This window comes from Lepidothrix coronata, unplaced genomic scaffold (genome assembly GCF_001604755.1).
Source record: "Lepidothrix coronata isolate B3197 unplaced genomic scaffold, Lepidothrix_coronata-1.0 Scaffold1, whole genome shotgun sequence".
In the NCBI taxonomy this organism is placed as follows: domain Eukaryota; kingdom Metazoa; phylum Chordata; class Aves; order Passeriformes; family Pipridae; genus Lepidothrix; species Lepidothrix coronata.
Window position 1 is genome coordinate 279202 of NW_016690181.1, and position 19802 is coordinate 299003.

A 19802-nucleotide genomic window follows, 5' to 3' on the forward strand; every position below is an offset into this window, starting at 1 on the left:
ATCTAGAATTTGAGGGGAGGAGGGGGAGTTGAGTATGGTTTACAGGAACTGGCAGGTATTTATGCACATGTACATGTCATGCTTCCAGTGACCATGTACCCTAGCCCCCTTCCTGCCTGGATTCTCTGGTCTTTATTAAAGAAAAAAAAAAAAAGAGTAGTAACCCAGTTTGGTGCTGTCAAAAAATCTGTTCCTTGAGCATATTGTTGCTCAGATACTGAGATATACCCTAGCCAAATTCCCCTGTGGTTCAGAAGGATTTCTGTCAGAGTAACATCTCCAAGTTTTGAGCTGGTGACTGTCCTTTGCCTCTCAAACAAGGATTTCAGATGGATTTACTCTAACAAAGGAAAGACTGACCAAAGTCCACAAAAAAACCAGTGCTCTTTTCCCTTGAGCTTCACTGAGCTTTAGAACAGGCATTAGCCAAAGCTCCTTAAGGAAATACACAACTTCTTTCTGCACCCAAGGGAACTGCAGCTCCAAAACTGATATCCAAGTCCAAAACAGAATCAGGACTTATATGTGTATATATATTTGTATATTTCTAACCGTTGGAACAACGCACATTCCATTAACTGGACTCTTCTATATTTTACCTCGGTTTTTTATCCTTCCCAATGCAGTTCCTTATTTTCAGCATTCATCTGAGAAACTCCCACCTCCACCTTGAAGATAATTCCAGTCCTACTTAGAGCAGAGCATTGTGTCTTCTGCTACAAACTGGGATCGATAGCATTAAAAGACATACATTGATGAGGCCTTAGAAACTACCATGTCACACACTTCTACAGGTAGAGAGAGAATAATTAGCATGAGCTCTCTGCAGTTACTAAAGAAAATCCCCTGCAGGCACAGAGGTTTAGGCAGCTTCTCTTCTGTGTGGCCTGTAGCAGATTTTTGCTACTATTAATTAAACCCCATGAGGGCTCAGCGGCCAGCCCTCGATACATGCGCATGCATACACAGACACAACGCTACCAACCTGGTCCCCTGTGCCTCTTCTCCATCCAGATGTAGCAGTTGTTCTGAGCTACCCCAGTTTGTGAATCCAGGAAGGGAAGACGGACACTTCGCTCGGCACACAGTCGAGAGTTGTAGCTGCGACAATGTTCAATTGCTTCTTTGTAGAACTGGTCCCCAAGTCTGCCAAAAGAGACAGGGCAGTCAGTGAGAATGATTGCGCTGCCCCCTCCAACAAGACTAGGAAAAGGGGACATGAGGTTGATTTAAAAATGGACAAACAGAAAAACTGCCTGAATAGATACAAAGGTTGCAGACACGAGACACTGCTGAAGCAGATCATGCAGAAAGTGTCACCAAAAGATCAGACTCTCAGGAACCAGACACAGATCTTTTCAATAGCAGCATGGCTACTGAATGAGCAAATGATGCAACCACACCAGCCCATGACCCTGGGTCAGGCACATGTACACCATGATGAACTCACTCTATTGTTTTTCTTCCCCCCCATAGTTTGTCCAGCAAATTCAGCAAACCAGTCATTTCAATCCCATGTTACAGCAACTCCTGCAGTATATTTTGAGCAACCAGAAAGCCAGCCAAGTTTAGAAGAACTTCACTCTAGCATTTTTGGCATCAGAGAGCCCATAAGATCAAAGAATGTAGTCCTCTTATTGTGCACTTCTGAGGCATGAAAACACATCCCTTAACAACTAGAGCTATGTCTGCAATGGTCAGACTAGACGTTTTGTCAGAAGCCTTCCAGAGTTTTCCACAGTGAAGCCTGAGGTGCCAAGAGCATCAGGCTACAACAGTGACCAGTAAGATCTAGCGTGGCAAATGCTACTTTCCTCTGGAACCTAGTGGGAGGAACATTTCTAAAGACAGTGTCACTTATTTCATAAAAAACTATTTGTTCAAAAATTCTGTGGAATCTTCATCTTCCCTTGAGAAAAGTTTAAAAACTCCGCCTGCTGGAGATTACCAAAATCTCCCCTTCAAATTTTTCTAAGCAGTGAAAAGCATCAAAGTAAAGCTACCCTGAGGACACAAAGCAGCTGTCATGCTGAAGAACTGCAAAGTAGGTGGGCCACACTGCTGAACCTCATTCTTGATCTATTGTCAAGGTGAAATTTAGTCATGACACAAACAGCTAGGAAAGCTACCCATTAGGGGTAAGTTCATTAGAAAACAGGAGTAGAGTGATATATAGCATAACTTGCTCTGACTCTGATATTCATTAGTGTGCAAAAAGAGTATAGCACACACAGCAAGGGAGCCAAAGGGATGCATGCACAGAGATAGAAAGGGCTCCCTTTCCTGTTCTATTAGTTGTTTTCCCCACTACCCTCTTTTGTAGGCACAACTGGCATTTTAAAACTTTGCACACCTCTGAATGTTAAATCAGTTCAAACTGCTCAGTTTTACCATTTGTACCTTTTTTGTGACTCACATCTTTTAAGGCACTCCTCAGTTGCACCTTACTACTTCCATGGGAATCAAACGCTTTTCTTCTGGCCCGTACTGGCCCCATATCCTCTCGCTGGCAGGGGCCAAACACAGAGGCTCAGGAAGAGCACAGATACAGCAAATACCAAGGAAGGCACCTCTTTAGCTCCCTCTTCTCACTTCCGATGATCAAAACTTAGTCTCCGCAAGTCTCAGGCCACCCAGTGATGGGAAGATTATGTTTAATAGACCTTGATGAATCTTCCTTCCATTAACTTATCCAACAAACTCTTCAACCCACTGATCTTTTTCATACCTAAAACATTGTGGAGCAAAGAGTTCCACAGGTGAAATACAACTCATGTTAAAAAAAAAGCATTTCCTTATGCTTGTTTTAAATCATATCTCAATGTCATTGTAATTGTATTTACAATTACAAGTCTAAGTCTCTCACAAAGCTTTCACCAGGTCATTTTGCTAATGACCAGAGGGTAGCCAGAACACTAAGTCTGTGGATGTGGAATGAGTACCTTAGGTAGATGCTGGAGCCCACCAGCTTCCTGATGCCCTTTGCCACTCTGACTTCAGCCACCACATTTCACAGTGTCCCCAAGGGAGAAAAGGGGAAAGCTCCTCACAAGCAGAAAATTCACACAGAACTCAGTACATCCTTTGGCTACAGAGACTTTCTAAGGGTTTTTCAGTGGTTTTGTACAGCAGTGGATGTCTGTGCGAATGTGATGCCTCTCAGCCCTGTACTCCCCTGCTGACCACCAACTCCCAGGCAGATGCTGGTGCGGGGATCTTTGCAGGGCAGCTGAAGGAGAGAGCTCTCTGGACTGTGCAAGCAAGTGGAGGGTACAGCTGTGGGCAGAGCGTGTATGGCAGGATCCCTCTGGACATCGAATCCCCTGCAATGACCTCAAACGCCCTTTTCCATAAAAAGGCAGGGGGGAAGGGAAGGGGAACAAGGGAGAAAGGAAGAGATAAGCTGCACTACTATACAAAGAATGTGGCTAGGAAGAAATGAAAGCTTATTAAAAGCTGTAATTAAAGTTGTACACTTGTGTAATCAAAGTCAGTAACAAGGAGACTCCAGTTGATCAAAGATTAACAGCTCTTTCCACAAACACTTGAGCTAGTGCAGAGCTATGTCAAATTCCTCCAATATTAAGACAGGGATGCTCACTAACTCCACAGAGTTTACTGGAAGAAAGAGCACAGCTGTGTGACAACAAACTGCCATAACTGCATAGGTTTTCCTTATGCCAAAAATCACCTCAGTCATCAGAATATGCACACCACAAAGCACTCATATTAACAGTACATCTCAGCAACCCAGATATAGGATCTGACGGGAGATTATTTCAGTTTCTGCCTTCTTTTAAGACTGAAAATAACTATAAATCTTAGAATGTTAAATATTTGGCTTTAAATCACACTATCAACTACAATGTAAGATTAAATTTCAGATTTTTTTAAGAGGGAGAAAAGACATTTTGAGATCCTCATGACAAAGAAGCAACTAAGCTATTAGGTCAAAATCATTCTTGGCAAAATCTCTTGTAGTCTAGTTGTTTCATTACATTTATTTTAAAGATTTTAAATATGTATTTTATGCCTTATAGAAAAAAAATCATTTAGGAGAAGCATTTAGTCACCTCCATACTTTAAAAAAGCTTGCCTTGGCTCCATTACAGCAAGCATGATCAAAAAAATGCAGTCCCCTAAGTGTTTGCTGGAAAGTTATTCAGACACTGAGACCTTAAGGAATTGCTCTGACTTCAATTATAAATTTTTTTTTAAAGTGACAAATAATCAAATATAGGAAAGTAAAGAAACAGTATTTCCTTATGACACTCATATCTCAGTGGTAAACAGCTTCCCTGCAATTACTTTTGTGTGGCTGGTTGTTTTGTTTTACCATTAGTATTTACTGGAGGGATTCTGACTTGTTCGAAATTTCAGTTAGTTTTTTTTTAAGGAACTTTCTTTGTTTTCAGTGCTACATATCTAAACAGAGCATATTTTATCTTATGCAAGCAATACAGAAAATACTATTAGAATCAGGGCAAAAAAAGAAAAGTACGGTCCTATTGTGTTCATCACTGTGGAATCAGAGAGGTGGGACAAATCCCAGTCCCCTCCTAGTAGGTTTACAATGGAGCTGGAGAACAGACAAGGGTGGGAATAAGACTGAGAGCACACAAGCTCAAATGAAACTCAAACAGATCAGTTGAGTTTGAGCAAGTGAGGTACAAGAGGAGAAAAAAAAGAATGGACAATATTAATAGTAAAAAGTGTATCGTATGTCAGAAAAATATTAACTATCCGATGCTACATGCTTCATAGTTTTCTCAAACTGTGTTTCTATGGCAGGCTTACAGTTTATCTCCTGAAAAATTATGGGTAAAAACTATGGGGAATTTCTGCATTATTTTTATGAAAAGTATGTATGAGTCAGTGCTGTGCTGTGACTGACTGCAGGGGTCAATTCTTCCCTTTGGACATGGGAGTGAAAGGTCACAAAGACTTGTCTAGATTGATATTAATGACACAAAATCATTAGCATATGTGCAGATTTCAAAGATGCTGGGGGAAAAAACCCAAGGAGGAGACATGAACAACTGCTGGTAAAGGAAGGCAAATCATACTGAAGGCAGCACAACTGGAAATACAGATTACAGTTGTCAGCACACTGCAAAAAGCAAAGAGCACTTCAGTGCAGAGCCACAGGTGAAATCCCAGATGTTTGGAACAGGCGTGCCAGCGACACTGCTGGCATACACGCAAGGTTTGGACTTACATTCCAGCCCACAGACACTAAAATAACCCCATTCTGGCTGACTAATAAAAGCTCCCTGACTTGGAAAAGACAACCTATGGTTTTACAAACCTCTGCAAAGCTACATAGGAGGAGTAAATATTTAGTAAGAGTTAGGGGCTCTTTATTGGTGAAAAAAGGTAGGACTGAAACTAAACAGCAGGCTCAGAGCAGTGGAAGCTCAGTGTGAATGGGGAGATGAGCACTCTGAAAGCACCACCAGCCCTGTAGGTGCTGGGACAGTGATGTGAGGCTGGTGGAAATCTTTGCAGCCCTGCAGGTAGTCATTGGCATGACAGTAAGCACCAGCATGGAAGATTGGACCTGTGACTTTCTGAGGTCACTGTCCTTTTAAGTGTGAAGAAACTGAAGTTTTCTATCGTGGAATCAGGTCAGGTAATAGTGAGGTCAGTGAAGAACAACTCTTTCCTTCTCTCAACCTTTGCCTGCCTGCTCTAACCAGATAATAAGATTTCTGAGCAGACTCCAACTTACTACTTTTCTATACAGTACCTAGCGCCATGACTCCTCTGTCTAAGCATGCAAAAAATGAAGAAAAAAAAAAAAAAGAACCTGCCTAGTTTATGATGTTCATTTCTGTGCTGACAAGGGATCCTGATGGGCCCCTGAAAGAAGTAGAGCAGCTCTCCACCACTACTTCCCAGCCCATCCTGCAAACTCACAGATATTTGAGTGCACTACACCTTTTACAAAAGCTACAAAATGGGCAGAATCTAGCACAAGCCCTTCTGCAGTGCCTAACACATTTCAGGTTAGGATCCAGAAAAGGTGAGCACTCACTGAAGACATATAACCAGCCAAGCTCAGCCATGATTACAGGTCCACATCACTCTGGGAAAACTTACATAACAAAGAACCAGTTCTCCTTAGATGCAGCTCTTAAATTTCCACCAGATCCTCTGAATTTGAATCCATATTTTCTCCAGTTCCTGAGACCAGGCCTCTTTCTAGTCATTTCCCTCTAAAACCTTCTCACTACATGACTAGGCAAGTAAAAAGCTGATAGCACAGAAAGAAATGACTAGTCATATAACAGAAAGTAACAGACTTTTCCTTTTGTTTGCAATGGTCCCCAGCATTCATCAAAAATGTGAAACTTGTTTTCCTTAAGACCCATGGAGTTTTTGTTTACTGTATGTTTAGACTCTAATCTTATATTTTAGATAATTTGACACTATGAGGAACAGTGAGGACAACTGAAAAAGACATCTTAAATCAGAATTTGTTCTTCAGCATCACTGCCATCCAGTTTCAAACTGGACAAGATCTGAGAAGTGGTGTGAAAGAAATGACGCATTGTAGCTTCAGAAAATATTTTTCAAACTCCTTTTGGAGGCATTCATGAACGAGTCTGAAAATGAAGCATCAGTGGGGTCTCAGGCCTTCTCACAAAGTTGAACAGAAACTAAGAAACCATGCAGGTGCTACCTGAGCTATCAGCTGCCTGCGACACTGCAGACCAGCTTGGCCAACTCTGTCTTGGCAAGTGTTGAGAGAACTGCACTGAGCTGGCTAAACTCACTCCTTTCTGGTAGGTCCCAGGAGGCCCCTGACAGGCGTCTCCCCCTTCTCTCCATGAGCCATGACATGAAGAATGCCACGGGCTCAATTCTTCAACCATTTCTATTTAATATCTATGCAAAACCTCTAGGAAATATGATAAAGTATACAGGCAGCAATGCCAGCCACTACATTGATGAGACAAAGCTTTATGTGTCCTTTTCCCACTCATGCCCACAGTACTCTCCCAAATCTCTCTGTGTTGAAAGCAAGGGCAGCATGCCTGGCAAAGGCTGAAGTAAGAAGAGACCAGAGTGAGGCTGGCTGGAAGTAGGAAACATTACATGCACTAATGTTGTTAATGATCCAAAGACAGACATTAATGTGGGAAATCAAATAGACGCAATCAGCAAAAGGCCCTTCCTCTCCAGTCAACATAATTCTCTTCTCAAGCTGTGGCCTAGCCATGCTCATGTGTGTTTCTCCAATCTGGGCTGGCCTACTCTCACTCTCTACCTTAGCCTAGATAAGCAACGAAGACAGAGCAAGTTGCAAAACTGTTGTACTCGCTCTATCACAACACAAGCCAAAGAAGTCCATAGCCCCCCACCTTTCCTCATGCCTTTTCCTCATAGACTCTGAAACACCATTGACTTTCATGAACGGCACAGTGAACTAAGTTCAAGCTTTCACGCTACTTGAACATATGCTTCTCCTTTCTAGACCCAGATGCAACTGGAAACCTGTGCTTAACAGAGCCCAGTATCACCAGAATCTTGCAGCATCTTTGGACAGCAAACCCCCAGCTCCAGAGTATCGTCCCAGAAGAGATAAAGCATTCTGCTCTGCTCCTCCTCACATTACATTGCAAGATGCTAACACAACATTCATCAAAAGATCCAAGCAAAAGAAAATGACACATTCAAGAGTGTCAGACCACTATTAAGCATTAAACAGCAAAGGCCTGGCTGGGCGCCTCCTTTGGCTGTACTCTCCGGAATTTCTAGTCTTTAAGCAGTTCCTAAATGCTACAAGCATGCACCCTTTGCAACTGCAGAAAGGTAGGACATAGAGACTCAAGAGAAATACAGAATGGCTTTCCTGATGTTAAGTGAAGTGTAACAAATTGTTCAAAATCCTACCACAAACTCCAATGGCAAGCCAGAAAGTCCAGGAATGTGCAGATTCAGTTTTCTCATAGTGGTCAGTTGCATCTGTCCCTGCACAACATTTTCTAATGATGTAAGGGGTGTGAGCATAAGCAAAGGCAAAACAGGATTTCCAGATGTGCTACAGAATGACTCAAACTTTCTGGGCTTTCAGTTTTTTAACATAAACTTGGCAGCTTTCTAAAGTCCCACAAACACATGCCTATCCTAGACTCTCTAAGAGCCAGCTTGAGGCAGCTATTTCATTTCTATACATATTGAATAATTTCAACTGATGGACAACAAGCCTGGGAGTCAGAATAAAAAATGGCTAGCAGGACTGTTTCAGTAGTAGGTAGACTACACAAATCTGAACGTAAAGTAGTACACAGATGCAAGCAGAGACAGTGTTACCGGAGCAGCAGTGATCAGAGGGTAAATGGAAGAAAAGGCTTGCCAGGAGAGCTAATGCCTTTCATTGGAAGAACTCATACAGGCAAGTCAAAATAGACAAACTTCAAGCATTTGTTCAAAGTACTGTGGTAGGTGCATAAACTGCATGCAATGCAAGAGATTAGAAGCCATCAGAGAGCTGATGACAAGTTCCTGAATCAGCACTGGCACAGCTCAGACATTACAGCAGTCAAGAAGGTGACCTGAGCCATGAGTCTAGGTTGAATCCCAGATCAGTATAAAAGCAATGTGATGTTTTTCAGCACCCTCCTCCAAGCACCCAGCATTAGCCCATCCCTTATACAAAAGGGCAAAGGAATCCCCTTTGGCCAGATATTTATCAGCAGATTTCACTTGGTGGGTTGGAAATCCCTGCTGGGTATTTGTGTCCAGAATTGACACTGCTTGAATCATGGTGTGATGCTGATTCATAGCAGAGAACACAGCCTCATAGAGTGAGCTACATTCACTACTCTGAAAACAGACTTCGGCTGTAATTTAATCCAGTGTGAAACTACAGGTTTCTCATGCAAAAAGTCTGTCTTTGAAGAAAAATTACAAAAGGTAGGCTTAACTTAAAATCTGAAAAAAATCAATCTGATTAGCCCATCCTCACAGGTATTGTAGAAGTATAAAAGCTCTGCCGGCCTTTCCATTTAAAGAAGAGAAACAGCAGCACAAGTTAATACTGCCAAGAAGAGTGTGGTACATGATGGTACTTTGTCAACAAAAATCTAGCTTTCAGGATCAAGATCTGCTGCCATTTTGTGCAGGAAGAAGGACCAGAGCTGGAGGTGCTCCTCTTCCTGCAGCTGTGCATGGCCCCGGTCAAGGTCTGCAGCAACATTCCCAGCTCTCAAAGCCAAAAGAGTAGGATCACAGTGCCCATCTCATTCAGCTGTTAACATGCAGAGTTGTTGGCTAGATACAACAGGTACAAGATGATGTGTGCTTATGAAATTGGGTATTTCAGAAGATTAAGTTATTGGCCCCATTTAAATATACTGGACTATGAACAATCATACTATGGCGCATGTGGCAATTTGTCCACATCTCCTCTTACTTCTCTTTCATTCCCATTGTGAGGTATCAGCAGCAGTTTCCATGCCATACACCAGGCTACCTAAGGTGTTTCCAGGGACGGGCATTGCATATAATCTCTATTAGACTCAGCGCAGTGACCAATTAGGTTAATCTCAGAGGCAGATTCCTTGGGGATATCTCAGAGCATCTATCCTTTCCCAGGCCAGGGTTTCTGTTTTAAAGAGATGCAGCTGCATCCAATTAAATGAACAACAGGTGTGAAAGGTAATAACCCGGAGGTTTTTTGTATCTGAAGACAGCAGTCAAAATTCAGCTTGGTCCTAACCTCCCCCAAAAGGTCAGAAATTCTCTCCAATTACTAAAGGAATGAACTAATGAAAACTTCAGCAACAGTATTAGATTGGACGTGACAACATCCAAGGGATTTTTTATATATATTTTTAAAGAAGCAACTCAAGCTGCTAGGGCTTGGGGTCACCAGAATTCTGTTTGGCTTAGTGCAACCATAGTCTTCTTAGGGGCCAGATGTAGTCAAAGACAAAGTCTATCCATTCAGCTCCCACGGTTCTGATTTCCCACAGTGGACCTATCTTTTGCATTCCTAGTAAAAACCATAATCTATCACCCAAGCACCAGGAAGACAGCAAACCAGAGTTCTACAAATTACTCCGCCATGACTTCCTTTGTAGCTTTAACAGTTCCCCTGCAGAACACGGGAAGACCCTACATTTACTCACTAATAAATTGTGTGCATTACTTCAAGCACTGTCTGTACTAAAAAGATGCTCAGATCATGAACAGAAATCCTCTCCTGGCTCTAGCTGTGCTAGCTAAAAATATCACCCATTCCCCTCCTACCCTGCTGCTTTTCACTGCTTGTCTCCTACAGCTTACTGCTCCCACACCTCCTGCCAGTAGCAATACTTGCGTGAGTGCTCCCTGATTCAGTTCAGGCAAGGCCATTTGATCTGTTTGAGCAAACCCAGATGACATTGCCTGGAGGAGTTGACAGCGAGCTCACAAAACCCCTTCTGCCACCAGAGGTAGTCTCCAGCAGTACAACCAGCTTGGGTTAGTCTTCAAATAGCACACTTGTTTGTTTGCAATGGGGCAAAGTCTGTTCACACCATCAGTGGTGACAGCTAGGTCACTCAGTCAGCACAGCCTTTCTGGGAGACACAGTGTATGCAAATGGAAGGAGTTTTTCCCTACCACCACTTTTATATCATTCACCCAAATCACATCAGCTAAGCTGACGAGAGCATTCCTTTTCATGTGTCTCTAAGCATCTCATCTTTCATGAAGCCATGTATCTCCATCAGAGCTCAACAGGCAGCAAGATGCCAGGAAAGACCACAGAGGTTTTGCATGCTTTAAGCCATGTCAGAGTCACAACAGTCCAAGCTCTACAGCACAGTCCTGGTCTGAATGACCTTTGTTAGCCAGCCCTCTTGGAAGTTCTCAGGCTGGGATTTCCCCTGCACCTTGTGCAGTTACATAGTAGAAAAATATACAGTGTCATTCAATCCAGATGGCACAATTTAAAGGAGATTAAAATAAACATGCAAGTAGAAAAGTAGTACAAATGTTCTTAAATGGTAGGCAAGCTTCCCCACCACACCAAATTGTAATTGCATTAAAATTTTAGGTACTTCCTGTCCTTTGACTAGAAAGAGTTAGTGAGCTCACATTTTTCTGCTGACTTTTCTCTTTTGTAGGAACCTGGTTTCTCCTGCTGCAAAGGAAATCCCGCTACAGGAAGCAATCCATTTTGCTCAGGTGAAAATGATTACACAAGTAGCAAAGTAGAGATTTATATAGATCTAACATAAAACCACATAATTATTAGAGTTTACTTTGCCTCTGAGGTCAGCTTTGGAAAAAAAATCAGCTAGAGCCAATACTTTAAAGATAAAGTTACTAATCTTGAATGGGTAGTACTTTCCTCAGTCACAATACATATAACAAACAGAATACACATGTAAGAAAACGCAAAAATTTACTCTACCCAGTCAGTAATTATCAACCCCAGAAAACACAACAGGAAAACATATTTTCTGTTCTTTACAAAGTCATCTCAAGCCTAGATAAATAAGATTGTGTTTCTTTGAGTTATTACTTCTCTTGAATACATAGGAACAATCATTCTGTTACTTGTATAAATCTACTGACCTCAGCAGATGTACAGCAGGGACATACTTGACTCACACCACATAGGGGAATTCCCAAGAGGACTGTGAGTTAGATTTCCTTTTCTCACCTCCTTCCTCCAGCTCTACCCACAAATGGAAGTAGGGCAGATTATGGGCATTCCTCTGCTGAGGCAATGTTATCAATCCTCAAAAAAGGAACAATAAGAGTTAGAAGAGGTGAAACAGATGCATCCAACACATCATTTCACAGGTTCCTCAGCATAAAGAGTGCCCTGTATTGAGATCAAACTGGAACTAACTTGAAGGTCTAGGCACAGGATCTTCTGCAACTGGAACACATCCCATGGGAACAGAGCAAACTCTCATTGCAAATATTCACATTTAACTCTGAGGAGTGATGTTTCAAACACCTGTGCCCTTGTTTCTGTAGTTACTTACAAAGCACATAAGAGGAACTCCTTAATAAAGTCAAGAAAAAATGCTTGCCAAAACTTGCTTTCAGAAACTCAAATATCTGATGGTTGTTCCCCTACATATTGACTTTCCTTGCACCTGTTTTTCTTCTGGCTTGCTTCCTGTTCACAGCACCACCTTAATTCAAGTATCAGATTGAGGTGGCTATTACTGTAGAACAGTTAAAGGAAACAGAAAAGCCTTGTAATTCACTTAACAATTAGCAAAGTTTACAAAAGTGTGTTGCTGCAATTATCTCTGCAAAATAAAGATCCTTTCTTCTGCTCAAGCAGCTTATTCTTTTGGCAAGTTTCACTATTCTGAAAGACTCCAGTTGTTTAATGCATACCCCCATCATGTTAGGGCAGACTTTGGATGTATCTTTAGCCCTATGTGTTCACTGAGGTCTTCAAATACTCATGATGAAACCCCGCCTGTGACCAAGCATCAGGTCCCAGTTCAGCACAGCACATTATTGAGTGTGCAGGTCTCCTTCAATTCAAAATTAGGCAGATATCTGAATGTCTTGCTGAACAGAGATGGCAGCTGAACAGACAGACCATGCTTCAGTGCACTTTTAGAATGAGGTCTCAGAAGCAGGTACACATGGGCAAGGCTGTTCAGGTCAGTTTATCATGTTTTCCCAGCTGGAACTAGCCAGAGCTAACACATTGCTTCCATTTTCTTTCTGGGATGTAATACACTGCAGTAGTTAAAGCTACAGGTCACAAAAGTGTAATCTAGGGATCAGGAGACAGTCATTAATCAATCAACTGGTCAAAATAGGAGCTGGGTAGATATCATTATCTCTGTATTACAGATGAGACACAGAGAGTTTGCATAACGAAGCCATAAAGGAAGAGAAGTCACTTTTCTTATTTCCCAGTTTTGCTCCATCTTTTCTTCTGAAATCTGTTTTCTCACTCTGCAAGACTTCCTTCCCCAACTGCCATCTAGCAATTTTCTTGATTCAGAGACAAAGCTCCATGTCATTCTGAAAGCTCGTTGAACTTCTTCTATAGAAAAATCAGTTAAAGAAATACAAGAGTAACCTTTTTTCTTTTCATATATCCTGTAAAAGCTACCTGAACACTGCAGTGGCAGTGACAATGACAATGACAAGCACAGACAACGACTAAACAAGAATTTGGACCTGGAACTAAACTGCATACTGAATCTCCACTTGTCTGCACTCTAATTAGTACAGAATGGAGACAACTATCACAGTGGTCTATAAACAGGATGAGAAAAAGATTGACAAGTAACTGAAGGAAAAGAACTGAGGGAGTCAACTGTCAGAGCAAGGAGAGGTTGCAGAAAAAGAGAGAGAGAGGTTAGCCCATTGCCCTGGAGTAATGGCTAGCCTTTAACACATGGCCTCTGCTCCTGTCACTATTTCTTCTTGGACAGGTTATCTCAGGAATTTATGCTTTCCAATAATTACCTTTCAGAGGGCTCTCACTTATCTTGCAAGAGGAATCCAACAGTAACCTGACCTGCATTGCTCATGCAATCACCATCCACCCCCTCTAACCTTTCATCCCATCTCTCAAAGCAAAAGCAAGCAGTTCTTCCCAGACTTCCATTGCTGCATCAGCAGCAGTTGATAAAACTGGTTGGTGAATTTGATAAAAGTAAGAGTTTTAATGCTTAATGTTACACAAGCATGGATGAGTTTGCAGGCAAAAGCAGTAAAATATTACTAGCAGGTTAAAATATCTCCTGTAGGAATGTTATATTATCCAGAACTGAAAATGAACAGTGGTCTTGCACCACCATAAGAAGCATTTCCACCTGAGAGCAAGTTTTATTATTTTACTGCAGCAGATCTCAGAGCCAGTCAGCATTGGCTTTAATAAATTTTGGGTGTTGCAGGACCCTCTAATTAAACTCTCTTCCTGTTACTGTCCCAATCTACCTTTCTTCCACTATGTGAATTGCTTTTCTCCTCGAAACATCAGTGCCAAATGGAAGCTTTTGCTTTTGGCATTCTCTCCAAAGCCATTTCAGATGAATTTGTCCATCTTTGCTAAAGTATATGTCATTACACTCAGTGTAATTATACTCCCATTCATGCTCTGATCAAGGCCCTCTCAGGTTGGTTTTTTGTGTAAGAGACTCCATTACATCCAATACAAGCTGATGGGCACCAATTTATTCCCATTACCACAGCTGGGACAAGGAGAAGGATTCTTATTTTCTATTCTGGATGTAATGAGACATCTCTTCAGTCAGTCAGTAGTGATAAGGAAATACTTTATTATCAAGTCCTGAGAAAATATCAGTTCTTGACACAAGGAATAAAAAGTCATATAACATTTAACATGGGACCCTGTCATCAGTCCAAAACATATGGTCAGGGCACATGAACCATCAAATCTCTGTTCCAGCATGGATTTCTCTCAAACGGGCTTAGAGCCCCTTCGGATAGATACCCTGAGGAGTCTCTATTTCTTTTTCCTACACTGGCTTCACAACTAACTTCAGCCTGGGAGAATGTCCATGCATCACTCTGACTGCATTATTTTAAAGGAGTCACATATTGCATTCAGACCCGTGAGAACTTTGGACAAATGCACACACTCTCACAGGCATTCCCATGCTCCCATCTGAACAGGATGGCACCACAAGAAAGAGTTTGATGTGGGGATAGCATGAGAGAGGAGGGCAAGAGAAAGCTGCTCTTCCTTCATTAAACTTCAATAGGTGTCTAGGCCCAGCAATGCTGCACTACAGTTTGGATTTATGTTCCCCAATTAAAACAATTCACAGTATAAAGTTTTCTCTTTCTGTTTTGAAGGGGGAGGAAGAGGAGAAAAACCACATTCCAAGCATTTGGCACAACAAACTTCCCCAGCTATCCTCTGGGAACAAAAAGGGAGGGGGAAAAAGGCTTGTCACCACACAATTTAAAATAACCCGTCTTTGCTGGCTCCACTCTGTCTCAGGGGTAGATCCAAGTCTTAGCCCCCACCCATTAGGGCTGCAGGCCCAAAACACTTGACATTCATCAGGAGAAGCGAAACAGCTACAAGGCAATGGAAGGGAAAAGGGAAGAGTCCCTCCATAGGCGGGAGTTGAGAAGGGAAGAAAATTAAAGGATCTGCAAAAAGGTCACATTTTAAGGAGGGTACAGAAGTCTTCTGCTTCCAAGTACCATCATACACAGATGAATCATCTTGGTGTAGTTGCTACTCAGCATAGAGCAGGCAGGTAAATGCCTCCTCTGTCCTCTGGAGGGGACAGGTCTCCATTGTGATTAGCTTAGGAACTGTGATTATTTGACAGTGGCACTGTTGGCTCTATCACGTGCGCAACAGAACGATGATCTCCTTCCTCTCCAAACTGTCCCCTCTGCTCCCCAAAGAGAACCACAAGCCACATGCATCAAATGCTAAAAAATCTCATCTTTGGTGAAAGCTACAAAAGAAAAGCCCTTCAGATATTCTTTGGAGTTTTTGTGGAATATACACTAGACAGTTACACACTAAATCTTTCTCAGCATAAAGAGAAAAACTAGGACACAGCACCATGTCACTCAGTGAAACACAGGCCATTTTTTTTCAGAAGATGGAAAACAATTTAATGTATTACATAGCTCAACAATGCTCAACTTTAGTTCCTTGAAACATCACATGTGAGTTCTGGAGGAATCTGTAAGTTTAATCAGAGCCTTTCTGCTCAGCAAACAAGAAGGCTTAGCCAATAGTTAAAAGAACTAGAGATTGGTCTTTAATCTTTGATGTAGTCAAAGAGAGAAGCAAAAAGATGGAGAGATGGAAAGCAACTCCTCTCACCAGCAGTCAGGAAGAAAACACAATTGCAGAGTTCTACAAACTAATCATGGTGTGATGATCTCACACTTCACTAAAGCATCTTCTCACAGCTTACCATCAATATGCAACAATGATGACAATGCTTCAAAAACAGCATATCACAGCACAGAATCTGGTTACCACACCATGGTGATTATGTCCCTCCCTCTCAGTCCATTCAAGAACCAAACTTCTCAGGTTTGACTATCACTGCTCTATAGTGTTGCCTGTACACAGATTGCATGTATTTACAAATGAATCACTGCCACATGGATTCTTGGTATTAAGGCTTCCATGAATGACTTTGAATACTTTACTTTGGAGGATCTATAGGAACTCACATGTGGTTTTTGAATACAAAGAATACCTGGTGTTTATTTGGCATTTTAGATGTTCAGATACGGCCCCTTCCAGGTCGTTCTTTTTGTGGGGGTAGTGGAGAGCTGGGGGATCTCTTATCTTGATTTTCATGTGACTTCTTGCCAGAAAGAAGTTCAATTATAAGAAAATTATACATTTATATATTCATGGCTCTCTTATACCCCTTCTTCTGGTCTAGCAAGCCAGAAGACTGAAGGAAGATGGGGAAGTACAAGTACAGAGCATGCTAAAGGAAAATGAACCATCAGTATAAAGCCAGCTGATAAACAGCTGCAGCTGTGTCTTCAGCCAGCATCATCTTAGATGAAATTATGTCTGTTCCTACTAAGTAGCTCCTACTCCATTTTATCCTTCATAAGTTTGTCCATCAGCTGATGAGGTTTCCAGTTTTGTGTGGTGCATCCAAAAGTGGGGAAACAGCTGGAAACTGCTGCAGCATCTGGCAAGCATCTGTGGCAAAAATTCCTAGAGGATTTTGACGTGATAGCCAGTATGGCTGTAATTTACTATAGGCTGACAGGGTTTTGAGATTGTTTTTAATATCCCAAATCTGACACTTTTCGGAATCTTTATGCTGCATGCTTCTGCTTAGGTTTGTTTGCTTCTCTGTTTTTTATTAATTCTACCTATATAAAAGAGAAAATCTTGATAAAATACTAGAGAAGAATCCCAGAACACATGATTCTGCAGAAAGAAGAGGGCCAAGTCCTAACAATATCTGCTTTTTAGAGAGTTATTAGTGTTCAAAAAATGGTGGTGAAAATATAGTTTGTTTCTGCAATTATCTGCTTCCTTCAGGGTTGTATGTTCTATGGTCACTTGAGGAACATGTTTATATTATGTCCTGAAGGATCAAACTGGCTACTGCAATAATATCTTTCCATGTGATTCCAACTGTCAGTACATTTGAGTAGAAGAACAGTACAAAAATTAAAAAAAAGGTGAAAGCAGAAAAAATACTACTTGCTTTTGTAAAACATTTAATATCATAGCAGCAGGTAAATTATGACAAATTACAATTTAACTTCAGTCTGGATTTATGGCCTGAATCTGAACTTTAGAAACATCATTTCTCCGTGCCATCGTACACTTGGCGGTCATTAAAGCTTGCACAGACTGAGCACTCTGTTTCTGTTTCTCCTAGATTTACACACACTTTGCTAAGGTAAAAAGACACACAAGATGGAAGAAGAATGAGGCCACAGCTTCAGTGTTGATATTTGCTTATGTAATGAGGGATTTGTTCAAAGACCACTTGGTTGAAAAGACAGGTATCAATCCAAATCAGTCCAGTGGGGAAACTTTTAATCATAGCTCCCACTGAACAAAACAGCAATACCATTGGGAATGACAAATTTGAATAAGTAAGGAAAGATGGCAAGAAAAGACTGAAAAAGAACAGTAAATGGAACAGCACACAGCAGGGACTGTGTGTCTTTGAACAACAAAGGACTGGAAATTACAAACTGAAAAAAAGAGCCCAGTCTCCAGCAACACCAGAAAATTATGTACAAAGCATTTAGCATATAGAGGTCCACCAAAACAGGGTAAAAATTCTCAGTATTCTAAAAAAAAAAAAAAAAGACCAGGGGTCTCAAGTACTACAATCTGTCCCAGAAAGAGAAAATTGGCATCACCAGTGTTCCAGGGCATGCACATTTCCAAGGGATTTGTGGGATGAATGCACTTAGATCATCTCAGGAGGTGATCTATGTCCCATGCTACAGAGAAAAGCAAAGAAGGAGACCAAGAAGACAGTAGATGACAAAGCATCTCTAGGACATCTAGGACTGTGGACTCCTCCTATCCATCCTTCTTTTCATATTACAATGCATACAACGGATGATCAGGCTTTAAAAATGTATATAAAGGCCCATTCCAAATGCTAGACCTGAAACAACATGGTAGAGGGAAGCAAGAAAAGTCAGGCACAACTCCACATCGCCCCAGATTTAGGAGCTTTACTATGTAATATTTGATTGAATTTTTAGCAATAGGTTCCATCTTGAACTTGAAATTCAGGTGCATCTCCCGTTTTAACTAGAAAAGCAGGCAGGAAGGGGATTAAGTCCAAATTCAAGAAGCTTAATCCCTGATTTATGGGAAAGAAGACTTTTTTATCCTGATATTCCCATATTTTTTCCTGTATTCCAGCTACCACCCACACCTGGTATTTCACAGAATCACAGAATGATTTGGGTCAGAAAGGATCTTAAAGATCATCTAGTTCCAACCCCCTGCCATGGGTAGGAACACCTTCCACTAAACCAGGTTATCTTCATGTTTTCCTCTTTCAAAGCAGTGAAGTATTTACAACATTTCCAAAATCAAACCACTCAAAAAATCATGAGTTGGGTCCTGTTTCCAAACTGGTAGATTGCTTTAGGTGTAAATATTTCTACAGCCAACAGAGACAGAAATTTCAGCAGTAAAACTGGAATTTTCATGCAGTCCCCAGATTGTAGGAGCTGGAGTTGCTAAGTAAGTAACATATTTTGAAAGCATTTATAAAATCACTGTCAAATGCCTAGAGAATAAAACCAGAATAATACTACTGTGTTAGACCCTAGCACACATCTTAGCAAAAACTGGCAATTTGAGTTGAGGGAAACCTCTTTCTCCACCAGCAAGATTTCTCTCAATTAAACCAATTCTAACTACAGTCTGGTTTTCTCTTGTGAAGAAAATGCTCTTCTAGAAGAGGACTGAATCAATTCCTGTATACTTCAGAGTACTTTTCACTTACATTAGTGCAAAAGGAGAATCAGGACACTTTGTACTATTATTCCTATAGCTCTGTAACAGCAGAGGACGTTTTAGAGGAAATGACTAGACTTTCAAAATGGTGTATTGAAGGAGACAGTTTAGGCTACTAAAATTCATTAATAATTCCAAAGGTAATTCTCATAATTTAACTTGTTTGTTAATTGTTTTACCTTCACAGACTATGAAACTTAAAGTTTGTAATCTGTTGCAGTCCCTGGAGTTTGATTCCGTGTTGAATAAACCAGAAAAATAAACAGTGGGCAGAGATTGAGGCAGCACCAGAAACCCTTCCTATATTTTATTCACCCCACTTTTATTCAGCCATGATCCCCCAAAACTGGCTGATGAAGTAGAAGTGTCAGGACACAGCAGAAGTCCCATCTCACTACACCCTCCAATGACTTCCCCATAGCTACAGAGTCAAGATGGGATATTAAAATGGTTGCTCTTTTTTGAACAAAAATGGCTTCTCAATTTAGATCACAAACATATCTTTGATTTGCCTTCTTCCTTTCTTGAAATCTCCCAGGTAAAGGGTCTGAAAACATGAGTCATTCCTAACAGTAAATCTAATTTTTCCCAATTCTACCCCACAGAAAATTCATTGAATACCACAGGGCTAAGCAAGGGTGGACTTTGTCCTACCTTTCTGCTACAGATAGCATTTTACTGTCACTGAGGGAATAAAATAATCATAAGAGCATAATGATAGCATGTGTTTTGCTAGCTGCTGTTCTTCACGTGGGGCAATCACTGGCAATTCTCAGATTTAATCTCTCCCCTTCCCCAACCATGCAGTTGATTACCGCTCTCATTCCCAGTTAAAAATCCT

At 41.2% G+C, this 19802-nt stretch overlaps 1 protein-coding gene across 2 annotated transcripts in view; it reads right to left on the reverse strand.

Annotated features, from left to right (window-relative positions):
* Positions 1–19802, reverse strand: part of DPF3 (double PHD fingers 3) — a 170299-nt gene that overhangs the window by 99596 nt on the left and 50901 nt on the right. The window contains exons 2-3 of one of the 2 annotated variants that reach the window (XM_017810005.1): positions 11575–11740; positions 986–1146 (exon numbers count right to left, since the gene is read on the reverse strand). In XM_017810005.1, the coding sequence (XP_017665494.1) occupies positions 986–1010 (25 nt within the window). In that variant the 5' untranslated portion in view covers positions 1011–1146; positions 11575–11740. The remainder of the gene's footprint in view (positions 1–985; positions 1147–11574; positions 11741–19802) is intronic. The other variant, XM_017809995.1, reaches the window with a different exon arrangement.